General features: G+C 41.8%; 3 protein-coding genes across 3 annotated transcripts; all 3 read left to right on the top strand.

Annotated features, from left to right (window-relative positions):
- The first annotated feature begins 1,587 nt into the window (after positions 1 to 1,587).
- iapp (islet amyloid polypeptide) lies at positions 1,588 to 3,136 on the top strand. Its single transcript, XM_058077974.2, has 4 exons — positions 1,588 to 1,632; positions 2,369 to 2,464; positions 2,752 to 2,895; positions 2,959 to 3,136. Exons 2-4 carry the CDS (start codon positions 2,385 to 2,387, stop codon positions 3,134 to 3,136), a joined length of 402 nt encoding a protein of 133 aa, XP_057933957.2. The 5' UTR covers positions 1,588 to 1,632; positions 2,369 to 2,384.
- A 1,264-nt stretch (positions 3,137 to 4,400) lies between these two features.
- pyroxd1 (pyridine nucleotide-disulphide oxidoreductase domain 1) lies at positions 4,401 to 8,215 on the top strand. The gene is made up of 13 exons (XM_058077713.2): positions 4,401 to 4,684; positions 4,774 to 4,854; positions 4,969 to 5,088; positions 5,306 to 5,434; positions 5,763 to 5,836; positions 5,920 to 6,116; positions 6,190 to 6,287; positions 6,381 to 6,483; positions 6,549 to 6,658; positions 6,847 to 6,969; positions 7,079 to 7,216; positions 7,328 to 7,417; positions 7,494 to 8,215. Exons 1-13 carry the CDS (start codon positions 4,607 to 4,609, stop codon positions 7,650 to 7,652), a joined length of 1,500 nt encoding a protein of 499 aa, XP_057933696.2. The 5' UTR covers positions 4,401 to 4,606; the 3' UTR covers positions 7,653 to 8,215.
- Positions 8,216 to 8,975: 760 nt separating this feature from the next.
- Positions 8,976 to 16,859, top strand: etnk1 (ethanolamine kinase 1). The gene is made up of 8 exons (XM_058078295.2): positions 8,976 to 9,258; positions 10,342 to 10,601; positions 10,682 to 10,822; positions 11,251 to 11,393; positions 13,812 to 13,895; positions 13,969 to 14,129; positions 15,023 to 15,096; positions 15,177 to 16,859. Exons 1-8 carry the CDS (start codon positions 9,112 to 9,114, stop codon positions 15,247 to 15,249), a joined length of 1,083 nt encoding a protein of 360 aa, XP_057934278.2. The 5' UTR covers positions 8,976 to 9,111; the 3' UTR covers positions 15,250 to 16,859.
- Positions 16,860 to 17,652: the final 793 nt, after the last annotated feature.

The following is a 17,652-nucleotide window of genomic DNA, read 5'->3' as shown; positions in this document are numbered from 1 at the left end:
CCTTAAATGTCTTAAAATAACCTTACATTTGCAAAAAGTGTGTAAAAAGATTCACATGCACTCTTTTGATCCCGACTGTTTTGAACCCAGTGACTAGTGCAATAATAGAAGCACGTCCTCCTATACATTAATGCATCAATGCAGATATGTATATATGTTTATATATAAGGTGGAGTGAAAATGGCATATTTTAGCATATTTATTATACACGAAACCTAAAACCAATCACCAGCCCACGGGAATAAGGTCATTCATTTCCATGCAGCCATTTGTTTTACATGTAGGTGTTTGTAACAGGAAGTTAATCAGGTAAGCTTTAGTTGGAAAGTTATTTCCAGACACAAGACTCACATTTTTCTGTAAAGAGAAGAATTAATGTGCAATGTATTGCATCAGTCCCCTTCCTCTGAAAGTTAAGTTTAGCTATGACGAATCAGTGGCTTGTCTGTTGTCGGAATGGACATACAACTGGGAGGAAAGATGACATGTAAAAAGAATTATGACAAATGGACTGCTATGATATGGAATGATATGTAGGTGTCAAGACACTAGGTGTTAGTATGCTATCTCAGCTGACTTTGGATGAGAGGCGGGGGTACACCCTGGACTGGTCGCCAGCCAATCACAAACAACCATTCACACTCACATTCATACCTATGGACAATTTGGAGTGGCCAATTAACCTAGCATGTTTTTGGAATGTGGGAGGAAACTGGGAGTACCCGGAGAAAACCCACGCGAACATGCAAACTCCACATAGGTCTTCACAATCTCCTGACTGTTTGGCTTACATGCTCACCACTCAACTACCGTGCGGCCTGCCTCTTATTGTCTCCTATATTGGGTAATACGAGTGTAGAGGTGAATATAGGGGTGTTATTTCATGTCCAAAGGGCTCTAATAATGTTAAAAAACACATTTAGAAACAGGTTATGTATGTTTTAACTACAAAATGCTCCATTTATAAATAAGGAATCGTACTTTGTGTAAATTCGAGTCTGGAAGCAATTATCCACAATAAAAGAGGAATTACTGTACATCATTTTATTAAATAATCAAATAAAATGCATAATAAATAAAAGTAATTAAATTAGATCCTTTAACTCAATCACTCAATCATTATTCATTCATACTTGTTTGTTACATGTCCATTTAAATATTGAGCCACCATTCATTATTGATGACAATACATTATTTAGCATCAAGGAAAGTCCAGAGGGAAGCAGGAAGGAACTCAGCCAGGTGACCTCAAACTTCCTGGCTTCACTCTTTGACCGTGTCTACCTCCCAGGTGTGTGTTTCCGGGCGGGTCATTCTCACAGCGTGCACTAATGACATGATGAGGATGGTGAAGTTTGACAGATGTTACAGTGTGTTTGGGTGCAAGGCTAGAAGGGAGTGCCTTAAAGCACGGCTATGCATACATTATATGCCATGGAAGACCCCTGCGATCTCCCTCATTCATTGTGAATTAAAAAAAAAAAAAAAAACGCACAGCTATATTTGGAGAGCTGATGTCACAAGTGGTTTGAGCGCGGCACCTATAAGTGTTGGCGCATTGGGAGACTGTGGCAAACCTCTGGACTGCTTCACAAAAGACTGGGCTCTGTTGACATAAGTAAGCTACACAATGTAAGTACTTTTTTCCCACTGGTTTTGATTTATTTGTCTAAATAGCTTCAGATTTAGCATAATTACATACTGTATTTCCAATTATCAATTTGTTCCATTCCATCATAGTGTGCCACTGTAACAAATACATTAGCATACGGGAGTATTGATGGTTGTCAGAATATGCAGTCATAAAAATGTTTCTATTATGGGAAAAGGTGAAAATGCCATATTACATATACATTTAACAGTAAATAGTTGATATATATTTATCATTTCCAGAGGAAAAATAAGTACATAAATGTTGTGTCATAAAAATTCATATGTCATATATGTCACATATGTATATGACTTATAATATAAATATAAATATTATATTCACACATTCTGCCATGCAGTTTACTAATGTAGAATAAATAATTGGTAATATAAAACGTATAAAAATCAGACAAATACTGCATAGAATTGTAATATTTTATAAGGGCGGGAATAATGTTTGTTACCATGCAATAAATAAGAATAATAAATACTCCTTTCTACCATATTTTTGTCCTTATTATTTGATGTTGATCTTACTCTATATTTTGCATTTCATTTAAATTTTATTTAAAGTACTTTTGTGAAAATTAGAAATGAATGACACATACACATACTATATGTGTGTGTGTGTGTGAAGAAGAAATACTGTATGTTTGTTATTGTACTGTTTGTTAAGTACATTAATGTACTGGATATAATAATTGTCCTATCCCGACAGATAGCCACCCATCACTATGTATCACCTGCGAGTGCCTGAGCTCTTCTTAATGCTGTCTGTGCTGCTGCATTGCATCACTGCTGCCCCAAGCCACAGGTGAGCAAATGCACTCCAGATAGTCTACTTTTTAAAAACATTCTTATGGAGTCAGACTTTAAGCGGTGGAATCGGATGTCAGCACATTGAGATATCATAGAAACCATATCATGGCAATTGAAATGATATACTGGCAATACAATATGTGCCGCAAAATTGTGCTCATCTGAGGAGAAAAATGTGGAGTGAAATGAGGAATTGAAGTAGACACTTTTCCTTCTCTCTTGGGACATGGCTCCAAGAAGTGGTCATCATCTCGCTGATACAGCTTCCTATTTGTGATTCAGACACTTAAGTCCTAGCTCATTCAGCGAGGAGGAGAGTGCTCCACCAGAGGACGACGGCTGGGCAGTGCCTAAATTCCCGCTTTCTAACCCATTCCTTGGACTCATGGCGACACGATCACAGCAAGGCCTCTCGGCTATGAACAGGTAGACTACCTCTATGGGACACAACTGGTAGTCAGTAGTTTTACTTCTTTTTTGTCGTTTTAGCCATCCCATTGAGAAGAGAAAGTGCAACACAGCCACCTGTGTCACCCAAAGGTTAGCAGACTTCCTGGTCCGGTCCAGTAACACCATCGGCACGGTGTACGCGCCAACCAATGTGGGATCTGCCACCTATGGCAAGAGGGACCTATTACTGCCACCAGACTACTATCTTCCTTTTTAATGAACTGTAATAACAATCCTGAAGTGTTTATTCTATCAACTTTACTGTACCTTTTGTTTAGGTTCATGTGATTTTTCTTCTGTTTTGGTGACTTTTTTGATGCTATTTCTCAGTAGCATTCTCTAAATAAAATAAAAAACTAAAATGAATGAAATAATCAATTAAAAAATGTGGAAACAAGTTGCAATAAATTTGAACATACATGTAAAGGTGTACTAAACAAATTAATTCAACTATTGTACAATTTGGATGAAATAATCCTGATATATCATGCATGGAAGGCAACCTGTCATATTAGTCCACAAATTAACAGTTGGGGGAATTGAGGAATTGATTGAGTTGGAAGGTTTCCAATTAATGTTATTTGTGATTGTCTGTCTGAGTTTTGCATGAATATACCTGCATGAGGTATATTTAACAAATTATCTTTAGATGCATAAAATAACCCACCGTAAATAAATGCTCAAATATGTAAATGGTAAATAGTCTTACACTTATGTAGTGCCTTTTGCACCTCGAAGGCACTCAAAGCGCTTCAACACTGTTATCACATTTACCTATTAATGATGCAAATATGTCCGTTGCAAAAACAAGTTTATGTCACAATGTATCGATAGAGTCATGTGTTCCTGCTAGGGTTATTCAGGGTAGCGTAATGAGCATCAAGAGGGGAAGTATGACGCACAACATGAACCTGTGTTGGATTACCAGTGACCTGATCATCAGTGACACTGACATTTATCCTCCCATTTATTGTTAAAATGGACATAAAAGGCTTCTAAAAAAAAAAAAGCGACAGCTTTGCTGATGAATTAAAAAAAACAACGATGCAGCCATTATGCAACAAACGCATGATAGGAGGGATCATGTCAAGATCTGTCCATTACTTCATGCAAAAATCACAAATAGCATTTGCACTTCAGCTGCTATGCGGTGTGGAGTTGTTTATCACTGAGCTAATGATGTAGGCTGAATTATATATGTCTAATTCATGACCCCACGGACCCATTCATCTCTGACCTTACAGGCGCAATTTTGTGATCTAATTCAAAACTGGCATATCCTGGAGTAGCATTAGTGTGAAATAGTGTGAAAAGGGGTATAGAAATGTTGACACCCATGTATAATATAAAGACAACAAACCACAGATAAGCACATAATATTATGCAAAAATTATTGTTTTCGGCATAAAATGTACGGTTATGCTGCCTTCATATTAATATCGCATCACCTTATAATATCGTCCCTTACCGCCTGCCGTACTTTATGTCAACACGGAAGTGAATTTACAGCGGTCCTGCTACTCACATGTAGCAATAACCACGCACTTCTAGTTTGCCTACGAGGGACTTAAATTTAGATTTTAGCCAGCATTTACCTGTTACTAGTTCCGTGTTATCATATTGAAGAGACAGAAGCGTAATAAAATACACCATGTGAGGTTACCTCGACTGAGCTCGGTTAGCAATCATGGCAGATAAAACACGGAAACGTTTCAAATGTATCATCGTTGGAGGTGGCATCGCGGGTGTGACATGTGTTGAGCAGGTGAAACAAAAGCGAGACAAACGCTACAGACATATACTAGTACTGTACACAAGTGTATTGCTACACATGATGTGTGTGTGTGTGTGTAGTTGTCATGCAGTTTACCGTCAGCTGACGTGGCTCTGATGACCGCAGGCCCCCACATCAAGGCTGTGACCAACTACAAACAGGTCAGATATAATGAATTACTGTAAGCTTCTAAATGTTACCGCATTTCATCAGAAATTAACATATCTTTTTGAATAACGTGAATGTCATCCTCCTGACATGTCTTCCTTGGAAAGGTGGCCAAAGTTCTGGAAGAATTTCATGTGGAGGAACAACCATCCAGTGTGCTGGAGGAGAAGTTCCCCAACTTGACTGTCATCCACTCTGCCGTGAAAGCACTGCACACACAATCACATGTAAGAGTTTTAGAATAAACTGACAAAGCGAGTTATGCGCGTACGCTCCTCACATAAAGTTGTGGATATTGGCCTTGCGGGTGAAATGAATGGATGAACCTAAATTGCCTTAACCTGTTTTTGTGTATGTTCTGTTGGTAGCATATGCTAGCCAGCGGGTGTGGTCTTGAATTTTTTGATACAGTCCCTTTTAAATGTACATTTTTTTAATCCCCAGTTGGTGGAAACAACTGATGGACAGTTTTTTTCCTACGAGAAGCTGTGCATCTGCAGCGGGGCCAGACCTAAGCTGCTAACCCAGGACAAGCACTATGTACTGGGTATACGGGACACAGACAGTGCCCAGGTACTTTCATAAATGCTTTGGAATTGTATTTCACATGCAGGTATGAAATTCCGAAAGAGACAAACAATGAGTAGCTTACAATGGCTGGAGGCAGTTTAACCAAACACAATATCCTGTTGACGGCTGCACAGCGGATGAGTGGTTAGCACACAGGCCTCACAGCTAGGAGATTTGAGTTAAATTCCACCCTCGACCATCTCTGTGCGCACGTTCTCCCCGTGCATGCGTGGGTTTTCTCCGGGTACTCTGGTTTCCTTTTGTGACAGCTTTGATTCAATTTAATACAGACAAAAAAAAAGTCATGATATTGCCCCCATTTGCATTTCAGGAGTTTCAGAAGCAGTTATCTAAAGCCAGGAGAATTGTTGTTGTGGGAAATGGAGGGATTGCCTTGGAGTTAGTGTGAGTAGTACTGCTGGATGCTACATGATATTTATAGTGCAGCTACTGCCATCTTGTGGAGTTAATGAGATGTTCAACCATAGCTATGAGGTGGAAGGCTGTGAGGTGATATGGGCAGTGAAGGACAATGCCATCGGAAACACCTTCTTCGATGCAGGAGCCGCGCAATTCCTCATCCCGTTGCTGGAGGCCGACAAGCCAGAGAGAGCTGCTCCCTGCAAGAGGCCTCGCTACACCACACAGGATACAAAACCCGGAGCCGCCCAGACGTTCACAGCAGGTCTTCACATCATTCTAAATGTAGCATTTCTGTCCCAAAACTATGCTTATACAATATGTGCTGTTGTTCACAGATCGAAACACACGAGGACGCAGCTCTGGTCCTACAGAGTCTGGCAGTGCACTCGGTCCAGACTGGCATGAGGGAATAGTTCTCAAAGGAGCAGAGCAGGTGATGACTTTTGCTAACTTTGTTACGGAATACAATCCTAAAGCATGGGGAGTCTATTTATGTTACCCGCTGCAAATAAATCCGTGTTGTCAGGCATCCCGGAGGGTTTCAGTGGAATATCAGTGTGAGGTGGAAAAGATCTTCACCTCCGAGGAGATGCTCACCCTTCCATCACAAACAGACCAACCTGATACTGGTGAGAACTAGATCAAGATTTTGAATTCCCCTTCATTTTAACTTGACATTAAGCTTTCCCCCCAGCGTGGCCGGTTTATGTCCAGCTTACCAATGGCAAGACTTATGGGTGTGACTTTGTCGTCAGTGCCACAGGTGTCACGCCAAACACTGAGCCGTTTTTACAAGGCAACAATGTAAGTAGACACATATGCATTTAAAGTTATATGCCTACCAACAATATGTGTAATATAACACAATTGTATAGTTAGAATTGTAAAATATATATAATATATATTGATGCTGCAAGTTAATATGACACTGAGGCCACAAGGTGTCATCATTCAAAAACAGAAAATACCATTCTACATTCTTTTATTTTCAGTTTGCTCTAGCAGATGATGGCGGTCTCCAGGTGGATGAGCACATGATGACATCGGAGCCTGATGTCTATGCTGCTGGAGATGTGTGCACTGCATGCTGGGAGCACAGCCCACTATGGCAGCAGGTACACATACCACGTGTTAGCATTTTGGCTTGGAGTGATAACTCTGTATGCTGATTTGGGGCCTGCATAAGGTGTATTTAGCAAATCTCGCTCTGTGTGTTGTGTACAGATGCGATTGTGGACACAGGCTCGTCAGATGGGCTGGTACGCCGGTCGCTGCATGGCAGCACATGTCCTGTCTGAAACCATCGAGCTTGACTTCTGTTTTGAGCTCTTCTCCCACATTACTAAATTTTTTAACTACAAGGTACATCTGTTAAACAATAACCATTATGTAAATCATCGACTAGGCTACTTCAAGGTCATATGACACATTTGGCCCTTGTTTTCTCTCATGCATATTTTGGTTTTTCAACAGGTGGTCCTGCTTGGAAAGTTTAACGCACAGGGGCTGGGGGCCGACCATGAGCTGCTGATGCGATGCACCAAAGGCCAGGAGTATGTCAAGGTGACATTACACAAAACAGGAAGTGTCTGTAAACGCATATATTCTGAGATTAAAATGTTAACTGTAATCATTGCAGGTGGTTCTAAGAGGAGGGAGGATGGTTGGAGCAGTGCTCATCGGGGAAACGGACTTAGAGGAAACCTTTGAGAATCTAATCTTGAACCAGATAGATCTCACCCCATATGGGGAGGAGCTGCTCAACCCCAACATTGATATAGAAGACTACTTTGACTGACTACTAAAGCTGCAAGACACATTTTTATTTTATAGCACATTTTTTTAGGAATAAATATAAATATAATAATATAATGTGTAGTGTCTGGAAATAGAAGTTCAAAAGTAGACACACCACAAATGAACAGCATTTATTTTATGCACAAATTTAGGCTACGATCCTCCCCTCTCCACTGATCTTTAAAGAAACACCTTTTGTTGCCAAGAAGCTCACATTTCCAACCAAACAATTCCTCCTGTGTCTCGGCTGGCCTTTTTTTTTTTTTTTTTAACAATAGAGGTTATTAAGATAACACAGTGCTGCCGGGATATGTTTAGGTTTGAAAAATGCAACATACAATAGCAAAGTCAATGATAAATCAACAGGAGCTCCCATCTGTTTATCTCCTGTTTTGCTCTCATGGGCTGATATACTGTATGTCCAACTTATTGATGACTCACTGAGAATGCAAAACATATACTCTACATGCATACACTGTAACGATTGCGCAAGAGGAAATGTTTATGACATGTCAGGAAGTCTCCAATAAATCATTCATGAGGACACCTTTTTAAGGTGCTAATTGGTGAGTCATCACTTGTGCATGTTCTGCATAGAGATAAGCCGTCACAGTGTAAGCAGAGCCAATGTTTGGGTACAAAGTAGGTTAATCACATGGAACTGTCACGAGTGCATCCGGGTGACGATTCAGGTCCAACTGTACAGGTTTTGCCCTGGTAATGGGTTAACCATTGGGTTAATTTGCATATAAACTGAAATGTTATTCATTTAGGGTGTTTCACAGCACAGTGATGTAAAGGCAGACTATATGGATAATGCAGTGAATGAGGTTTAGCCATTTGTGTGTGCATTCTGCTCTCATTTCACTGGACAGTCGCCATTTAAAGTGGATCAATGTAGGTAAAGTGGATTTGCCAGCTCCGTCGGACTACTTGGCTCGCAGCATTGACATTTATAAACGTCCAGGCTTACTTCAAAGTGGCTAAGGGATGTGACGTCAATACTTTAGTGCGTTAGGGCTTTAACACGTGTACGCTTGTATGTAGACACCAAGGAGTGCCGATTAATGTTACGTAAAACCAACCATTCTCATTTAAATACTAGTCTCATGAGAACTATTAGAACAGGTTTCATTTTGAAAGGCTAGTTTTTGGGGGGGATAAATCTCACTGAGGTTTTAATTATAAGGCTGTTCGTGTAATGACAGGCGTGTACTGTTCATTGACGGTGTACGCCGATTTTTACTCAAGCGCTTCTCATGTGACACTCTCCTACCATCATGCATCGGGTTTTTTCCTAGATGGGTGGAGCTTCTAGAGAGGCGTTGCCGCATACTGTCCTCACTGGGATTATATGCTGCAGTCTGTCGCACATTAATCATACATTGAACCCTTTCGTTTTGCTGCTGACGTTACTACCCCCTAGTTACGATAACAATAAGAATAATAAAAAACGAGATATGGCCAACTACATCCATGTACCCGAAGAGGCTCCAGTCGTGCCAAAAATAGACGTGACAGTTGACGAGAGCGACTACAGAACCGGTGCGTTGAAGCTAATGAAGGAGTTGCGGCCAAACTGGAAACCCTCCGAAGTCAAAATGAAGGTACAGTTTTTTCTTTGATTTTTTTTGTATATTGATGAATATTTCGAATTTTGGGGTATTAATAACGTAGTAACGCACGCACAGCATTCAAGCTAGCTTTGAGGATCAGAACGTCACTCGCTAGCTTCCGTTTTTCAAATGGCAACAGAACCACCTAAAGTCATGTAATAACTAGTGGAATTACTGTTTTATTTGTGTTAATGGTTTTGTTGTTGCTGCCGTTATGCCAAAATGGGAGAAGCGCCAAAGTGCGGTTTTCTTGGGTTATTATCATATGCGTCACCAAGTCACGACCAAAGCACCGCGAGCATTCTATGAAGCTTGAGTCACTTTGTTAGATACACAATTGAAGAACCATTGCATAAGGTGTAGCCTAAAGCCTACCCAAAATAACATTGCTCAGCTGTAGTTTAGTTTATAGTTGGCATACATGTTACAATATCCTAATTTGTCTTTATAATCACACTGAAAACAGTGCGTTTGAAACAAATCATCCCAACAAAGCCGCTGTCAATTACGTGCAATTAAGTTTGAGGAGTGTGTCGTCTTATTTACATTGTCACTGTACCTTGGGAGAAGATCAATATGTAATGATGGATTAAAATAGTATTTTTAGAAAAGTTGGCACCCTTCCTTTGTTTTTATTTGCCTTGGAGAAACAGAACCACTTTTTCAATCGAAGCAAATGTCTACATACATTCCACCAAAGAGAATTCTCAGACATATTCTAGCCCTCAGACAAAGAGCTATGCTGTGGAAAGAGAAGGAATGGGGGTGTGGCACAGTCAGGATGGGAGTTGGTCACGCGCCCTGACCCTCTTTTCCCATCTTCATCAATGAGGGCAAAAAAAGGGGGAACTCAGCAAATGCCAATCATTGCAACCACATGAAAAATAAAATTCCTGTCATTCTCAGTCTATCCCTCATACAGGGAACAATTACGGCTGGTATGTTGACACCCCCCTCCCACCTCACAGAAAGGTTCCTGGCATCAAAACAAAGATAGTTTAGCTTGAATGACAGCCAACAAGCTTCCTTGTTGTTAAATCGTTCTGAAGCATTTCCCAACTTGCATTCCTACAGTTCTTCACAGACGGCATCACAAATAAGCTGCTGGGCTGCTACGTGGGTACAGCGCTACAGGATGTGGTCTTGGTTCGTATCTATGGCAACAAAACTGAACTTTTGATCGACCGTGAAAACGAGGTGAAGAGTTTTCGGGTGTTGCACGCACACCGCTGCGCCCCGCGGCTCTATTGCACTTTCAACAACGGCCTGTGCTACGAGTTCCTGCAAGGAACTGCCCTGGAGCCAGAGCACATTCGCAGTCAACCCATGTTCAGGTATATACTAGCTCTTTTAAAGCTCAACTGTCCTCTTATTTATTTGACATTCGGTTGGATCCCTTTGTCTGCTTTCCCAGGCTCATTGCCAGACAGCTCGCCAAGTATCACGCCATCCATGCTCACAATGGCTGGGTGCCCCAGTCAGACCTGTGGCTGAAGATGGGCAAGTACTTCTCCCTTATCCCAAAGTACTTCACGGACCCTGAGCAGAATACAAGGTGAGATGACTCACTCATATGTAACAATAGTGTGAATGAAAAGTACTGTACGTGAAAGGTACACAGTAGCCACATGTTGCTACTAAAACAATACATGGGGATTTTCCATGTGTTTATCTGTTATCTGCGCGTGTAGCAGACTCCCTCCCAGTGAGTCATCCTCAAATGTCTTATCACCTTAGAAAGTCTCCAAGGTTGAAGGGAGGTTGTTACAACTTCCAGTGTTATCACAGATGAGCCCATAAAGTATAATCCCACACATTGGCTGCAATATTAGGAACACAATCTGATGATATCTAATACAAGAGTGTCATGCCTGTACAACTAATAGTAATAATTAGCTTATTATTTTGTTTTCCCGTTTTTTTGCTAACCTTTGGAGACTTCCAGATGTTTACTTCACAAACTACACATCTCATCTCCTCCAGGTTGAACACGGAGGTGCCCAGCCCGCCATGTCTTCGAGAAGAACTCGTGTGGCTCCAGCAGAGCTTGTCAGTGCTGGGCTCCCCCGTGGTCCTGTGCCACAACGACCTGCTGTGCAAAAACATCATCTATAACCAGCAGGCAGGTGAGTATCCACTACGTGCATCTGCACCGTTTTGTGTGGCTTGAGTTTGTGTTGTGTCGAGTGAAACACCTTGGCTCATACACTCAGGTAGGATTGCATTGAAACGGCACTTCCTCCACTCCTCACACATGTCACTCATTGCTGGTGTTTGTACTGGGCCATAGATAAAAAAAGGTTTGGATATAATGTTTCCAAATCTTTCATCTCGCATTCTTAATTTACATCTTTTCCCCTCTTGGGTGTTTAAGTTACATAAGTGGTGCTAAAGCCACTATTTTCAGCCCGAACAGAGAAGGACATCATATGTTCCACATATGTTCCACATATAGGCTTTTGGCAAATGTATTAGTTTGCATTTGCAGGGGGGCAATGGTAGGGAGTGAGAAAGAGCTGTAGAATGTAATGTGGGAGGGTGTGTAATGTGGGGCGGGGTGTATATGCGTTGTCAGGCCCCTCGTCCAGTGGCGGCGAGGGGCGAGGCCCTTCTCACAGCTCCTTGTGTCTAGCCTCTCTCCCTTAGGAAGAACAGCCGAGGGTGCGGCTGCCCTGCGCCGCCTTGGCCTGGGGAGGCAATGGAGAGCGACAAACTCCGCGCACGGTCGCCTCTGGGGGCCCCTTGTGTGTAGTCTGCCCTCTGCTCAGCCTTATCAGGATGAATCATGGCACCCACTGCACCCTCCAATGCTACTCAGCCACAAGTTGCCCCTCTCTTATTGCTAGGCTTCTTGCGGGTGGTACCACATTTTTTTTGTACCTCTTGTCTTTTCTCTTCGCATCACACCTCTCAGGTGGTTTCCATTTATAACCACATTTTGCCAAGCCGAAACATGCCTCTGCAGAACTGTAAGAACAAATACATCATCTGGGAAGAATTAAATCCCACACCCCAGAACTTTCTCCATGGTTTTGTGTTTCAAAAAAGGGTTCATTGTTTCTGCTAAAACATGGTTTTCTGTGTCACAAGCATCAGGTCAACAGCCAAGACAGAACATGGCAGAAATGGCACGACTGTGTATGGAATTGTTACACACTTGCAGAATGGTGTTTCAGGCTTGGGTATGATGTGGCTTAAGATGCATTCATGGCAAAATAGAGATTTCTATCCTGTCCTTTACGTCTAGTCGACAAACACATGGAGGAACTAAATCACAGAGTAATCATCAAAGCCTTTTCTTGAATTGGGAAAAATAAATATACATAACAAGCTACACACATTACATCATTCACAGCAAAGGTGTCACATGATTGGGTTCACAGTGGACCAATGAGACGGGAGCATTGGAGGGGTGTATTTGCGAGTATGGGGGTTGTTCGGTCACGCTGGGGGAAACTGCAGTAATGAGGGCGACAAGGCAAATATTGTCAGTGAGAGAGTGAGCATGTGTGAAAGATGTTTGCCCCAACCTTTTCATCTGCTGCACAGGGGGGGCTATAGCCACTGCCTGGAGGTGTTCAGTTGTGTCCCGCTAGGACCCACACTCCGCCTGGTAACCCATCTCAAAGTGTCTTTCTCTGTAGTCCAGCACCACTTAAAAAGAACCTCATGTTCCATGTGTTAGGGCAATGAAACTAGCCTTAAAGAAAGAGTCCCATTCATTTGGATTGAAGGCATCCCTATTGAAATAACCCTGTCACAACTGGACATGTCAAAGCAAGGGTTTGTATTTTGAGATCAAGCTTCCCTTTATGCTCATCATTAATGCATGCAGCTGTCTGCACTGTACATTCTTCCACCCTCTGATTTGAAGGGAATTCTTGCTGCAACTCCTGACTTGATCAAATGTGCATCTAGTTAGTTATGTAACTTGGTTCAGTGGGTGGGACTTAATTTTTTTTCCTTTTTTTGTGTTTTACATCATCTAAAGTGCCTTTTTACGTGTTGTCTCCTTTTACTACACCGCCTTTATTGTCTTGACTCCACATTCTCGTCAAACCTGTCCTAGCACGTTTGCCACTGTACTCTGCATGTATCCAAAGCAAACATTCTCAATGTCAGCCCATACTTCTCTTTTCTGCTCCGGTGTGCAACTTTAGTGCTGACTTTGTACATTTCCATCCCCGCAAAACATATCACTGTTGTGAGCTGATAACTCAGTTTGAGACCCTGTCAACCAGATGCTGGAATCCCCCCCGCCCTCTCTTTGTTAGCTATTCTGACTTTTGGTGGTCTCAAAATGCAAACTCTTACTCCTTGACTCCCTCTGCAAGAGCCGGCGGATTTTCCAGCCGCTCCAGTTGGACAGGAAACAAGTCAATCCCTAGTCTAAGGAAACAAGTCAATCCCTAGTCTAAGGAAACAAGTCAATCCCTAATCTGACATACTGAGTTATCAAAGGGATTAAAACAACACGCATCATCATCATCATAGAACATTAGTTTCCCTTGTCCCTGCCTAAACAACACCGCTTCTCCTTACAGGGAACGTAAAGTTCATCGACTACGAGTACGCTGGCTACAATTACCAAGCCTTCGACATTGGGAATCATTTCAATGAGTTTGCTGGTAAGTTGGGTCTCACGATGGAAGAATGAAATATGAGAGAGCTGCTTTTCCATACGTTTACTGTTCTCCCCAGGTCTGAACAAAGTGGATTATAGTCGGTACCCACAGCGGCCCTTTCAGCTGCAGTGGCTCCGCTCGTACCTGGAATCCTACAAGGAGCACAAAGGCCTGAGCACTGAGGTGACGGAAAGAGAAGTGGAGGTCCTTTACGTGCAAGTCAACCGGTTTGCCCTGGTAAGTGCTTTTATTGCGTGCTGCTGCTCTTCTGGAGACGTTACTTAGTTACGTTTGTTTGATTAAGGCCACACAAACGGCCTTAGATGTCAGGGAGAACGGTAGAAGTAGCTTTTATCTTGAAATCTCATTTTGACACTTGTGTTAGTCACATGTTTCCTATACAGGCTTGTTATTTACACAACACCTCCTGGAGCCACATTTTGCCTGCAGGCCCATAGTGTACCCATAGTGTACTAAGAATGGCACAGGACAGCTTTTTGACTCCACTATTCTCCATGGAGTACCCGTATACCCTTCACATTTTATTTATGATGTAACCTGGATATAGCTTAGTCTGTGTACATCTTGGAGGGGACCATGCTCTGCTTCAGAACGTCACAGTATATGTTGGAAATTACTTTTAGCTCAATGAGCTCCCAGTGCCGGCAGCACTCATGCATCCCATTCCCATTATTCAGTGAATAATCTATATGCTGCTATACATGGTGTACAAAGACAACTCTGAAGTATACGTTTACTTCCTACAGTACAGTATATGTATTCTTCCTATATAAAAGAAAGGGTGCTGAAATGTGAGATATTGTAGAAAGAACTACACATTGATATAATAGTATTTCTTACTGTGCACGCAATTTATGGTGGTCAGGTGTTGCATTTAGAAACACGAGGAGGGGCAGTTGACTAAACCTGTCAAGGAGACATTTGTTTACTGTCAAGAGTAAAAGGGGACAGTGGGAGGATGGACTAGTGTATTGTTTTTGTGTATCTGGGTTAGGTATTTGTTGCTGTTGCCATAGGGCCTGTGCTGGCCCCGCGCCAGCTCACATAGGCTGCGTTTGGCGTCACGAGAAGCCTAATCCTTTTGTCTTCTTTCCTTTGTCTTCTCTCAGGCATCACATTTCTTCTGGGCTCTCTGGGCTCTGATTCAGGCCAAATTCTCCACCATTGACTTTGACTTTTTAGAGTAAGTCGTCACCTCAGAGTAAAGTACCTCCACGCTAATGTGCGACTAGTATTGACCTTCTTCTGTGTCACTTCTTACAGGTATGCGTTGCTGCGCTTCAACCAGTACTTCAAGATGAAGCCAGAGGTGACGATGTTGAGCCTACCAGAATAGAAGCCCCCCCCCACACGCACACACTCTTCCTGCTGCTCTTTCTAGCCTCCACCCTGCTCTGTGCCTCTCTTATTACAAGCATAGAGCGCCCTCTATGGGTGTATGTTGGGAAATGTTATTCAGTCAGTGCCTGCTACAGTAGGTCATCTCGGCTTGTCCTCATGGCAACAGACCACTACTTAATCCAGAAGCTCATGTAATGCATCGTGAGTACTGATTGACTTAACGACCCGCTCTAATGTGAAGCATTGTAAATATACATTTAAAAGTAATCTGCGTAGCGCACAGAGAGGTGAGCCAAACACTAATGTGATTGCTCGGAGGCGCTACTAATCACTCCCACAGCAACCCCCTGAGAGGCAAGCAAGCTAACAGCCACACAAAGAAAGACGAGGAAGACGAGTCTCAACATGCGCTTGGTGGCCTTTGTTTTGAGCCCTTATTTTTGGCCAGCATATACCGTGCATGGCTTACATACCAGAATAGCCATGCAGTCATTGTTTCAGGTGAGGGTCAGAACGTCTCACTGTAGTTTTTTTTTTTTGCATTCCATGTCCATCATGCTGCTTCTAGTTTGTTTGAAATGGTAGCTCATGTGGCAAAGCCGGCAGCATCGGGATCATCAGCCGGAAGCCGTGACGCCATCCTAGACTAGACCAAAACGGTGTCACTGACACTTGTAGATTTGTCATTTTAAAGTGCACATTGTAAATGTAAGTGCATGTTTAGAAAGTGCGACATCAGCTGCAAAAGTGCTGCTCAGGAAGAAAACCGTCTAAAAAGGAAAAAAAGGCTGCTATTTGAGACGGACCAATAAACACAAAGCAATTAATAAGAGGCCTTTGGAAGATTTGGTGACTTAACAAACCCAAACCAAACTTGTAAATAATGCGCACCAACGTGTCGTGCAAAGTGTCAAGACAGCAGTCAATGAGGGCTACTCACAAATAGATTTTTATTATTTTAAGAGTTTGCTGGATGCAATAACAGTTTGAGCTTTTAACAATAAGCAGAGCTTCCTGTGCAATTGAAACGTGCAAAATGCAACCACACTTTAGACTAGAGACCGGAAGACTGGATGTCCGCATTGTACAGTTTATCTTCCATAGCAAAGAACTAGATGGCGAGCTGTTTGTTTGCCAGTGTGCTCTTATTTTCTACTTCTCCTGATTTTGAGGTTATGTTACTATTTTCTAGCGTTGTTCCATATTTCATGCCAGTGAATTCATTTGGAAGCAGCATATGTAATGCACAGAAGTGTACGCGGTTTGGGGGAACATGTTGAACGGTTCTTACTGATGCTCTGACTGTTTACATAGCATTTGTCACATGTGACTGCCTCATAATCACATCATTTCCGCTGTCACTACCAGGCTCTCGACATTTAATTTTCAACTGCATTCATGTTTTGCTTTTTAGTTTGGTCATTTTTTTAATGTTTCCTGTGGCCACTGTAGTATAATGTTTATAATGTACAGTAAACAAATGCAATATCTTTTTGCTGTTTGAATTTTTCTTTAAAAAAAAAGTTGTAATAAAGTGAATAGCAAATAAAATCTGACTTTAAATACTGTAAACAAGCTTGAGAAAATAAAATGTATTTACTCTTACCGCTTTGGTATTCGTGTTATATAATAACTCTTATTTGTAAATATAGGAGAAAGTTGGTACAGTACTTACATCATCTGTCCGCTAGAAGGCAGCATTTCCTGGTTGGTGAGACGAGTAGCCACGTCTACATTTTTTACCACGAGATGGCAGCAGAGCCTTAAGAAACATTCACAAAATGGGCAAAACCTCAGCACACGAAACTCATCAGTCTGGGATTATTATGGGGTGTATTATTTTTTCTCCTGATATTGCTCCGTAATGAGACCAACCGCATTTCAAATAGTGTTACATTAACAACTCATATTTAAAGGAGCATTGTACAACATTTTATTGTATATAGTAAAAGTAGTCAATAAGTAGTGCATTGAGAATTGACTTACATTTTGCCGTCATGTCGGTTAAATTAAAACCCCATTCATGCCTCCCACCCAAAAGTCTCATTCTCCAGAAACAAGACCTACTTTTTGTCTGTGCACTTCTATCTTCCAACAATTACAGCAACTGACTGTAATTCAGTTATCTCCCTCCTCCACGCACACAATACAGACATTAATTACCAACACAATCCAATATTTGCTGCTTTGCACCCACACTGTAGTGTAACTCTCTTCCCCCTTCAACAAGTACATACAATAAATGACTACTGCAGTGTCCCTTAAGGATAGCTGCATCTCCTGGTATATTCCCTAAACAACATGAAAACATCATAAATGAGCATTAGCACCTCCTGTACACTAAACTGGCACAAGCCCAGACACATGATATGGGCAATGTTTTCCTGTCTGTTTTATT

The sequence above is a fragment of the Doryrhamphus excisus genome, linkage group LG2 (assembly GCF_037039965.1).
Source record: "Doryrhamphus excisus strain RoL-2023G ecotype Guam linkage group LG2, RoL_Dexc_Guam_v1.1, whole genome shotgun sequence".
In the NCBI taxonomy this organism is placed as follows: Eukaryota; Metazoa; Chordata; class Actinopteri; order Syngnathiformes; family Syngnathidae; genus Doryrhamphus; species Doryrhamphus excisus.
The sequence above is the reverse complement of the archived record's forward strand: the minus strand, read 5'-3'. Positions and strand labels throughout refer to the sequence as shown.

What these genes read in the sequence shown, in the direction of transcription:
- iapp (XM_058077974.2), top strand. Translation starts at nt 2,385, where the DNA reads ATGTATCACCTGCGAGTGCCTGAGCTCTTCTTAATGCTGTCTGTGCTG. An exon ending in ACTGCTGCCCCAAGCCACAG is followed by an intron (nt 2,465 to 2,751) that starts GTGAGCAAATGC and finishes TTTGTGATTCAG; the next exon opens with ACACTTAAGTCCTAGCTCAT. An exon ending in GGCCTCTCGGCTATGAACAG is followed by an intron (nt 2,896 to 2,958) that starts GTAGACTACCTC and finishes TTGTCGTTTTAG; the next exon opens with CCATCCCATTGAGAAGAGAA.
- pyroxd1 (XM_058077713.2), top strand. Translation starts at nt 4,607, where the DNA reads ATGGCAGATAAAACACGGAAACGTTTCAAATGTATCATCGTTGGAGGT. An exon ending in GGGATTGCCTTGGAGTTAGT is followed by an intron (nt 5,837 to 5,919) that starts GTGAGTAGTACT and finishes GTTCAACCATAG; the next exon opens with CTATGAGGTGGAAGGCTGTG. An exon ending in ACAGCCCACTATGGCAGCAG is followed by an intron (nt 6,970 to 7,078) that starts GTACACATACCA and finishes TGTTGTGTACAG; the next exon opens with ATGCGATTGTGGACACAGGC.
- etnk1 (XM_058078295.2), top strand. Translation starts at nt 9,112, where the DNA reads ATGGCCAACTACATCCATGTACCCGAAGAGGCTCCAGTCGTGCCAAAA. An exon ending in CCTCCGAAGTCAAAATGAAG is followed by an intron (nt 9,259 to 10,341) that starts GTACAGTTTTTT and finishes GCATTCCTACAG; the next exon opens with TTCTTCACAGACGGCATCAC. An exon ending in AAGTCAACCGGTTTGCCCTG is followed by an intron (nt 14,130 to 15,022) that starts GTAAGTGCTTTT and finishes GTCTTCTCTCAG; the next exon opens with GCATCACATTTCTTCTGGGC.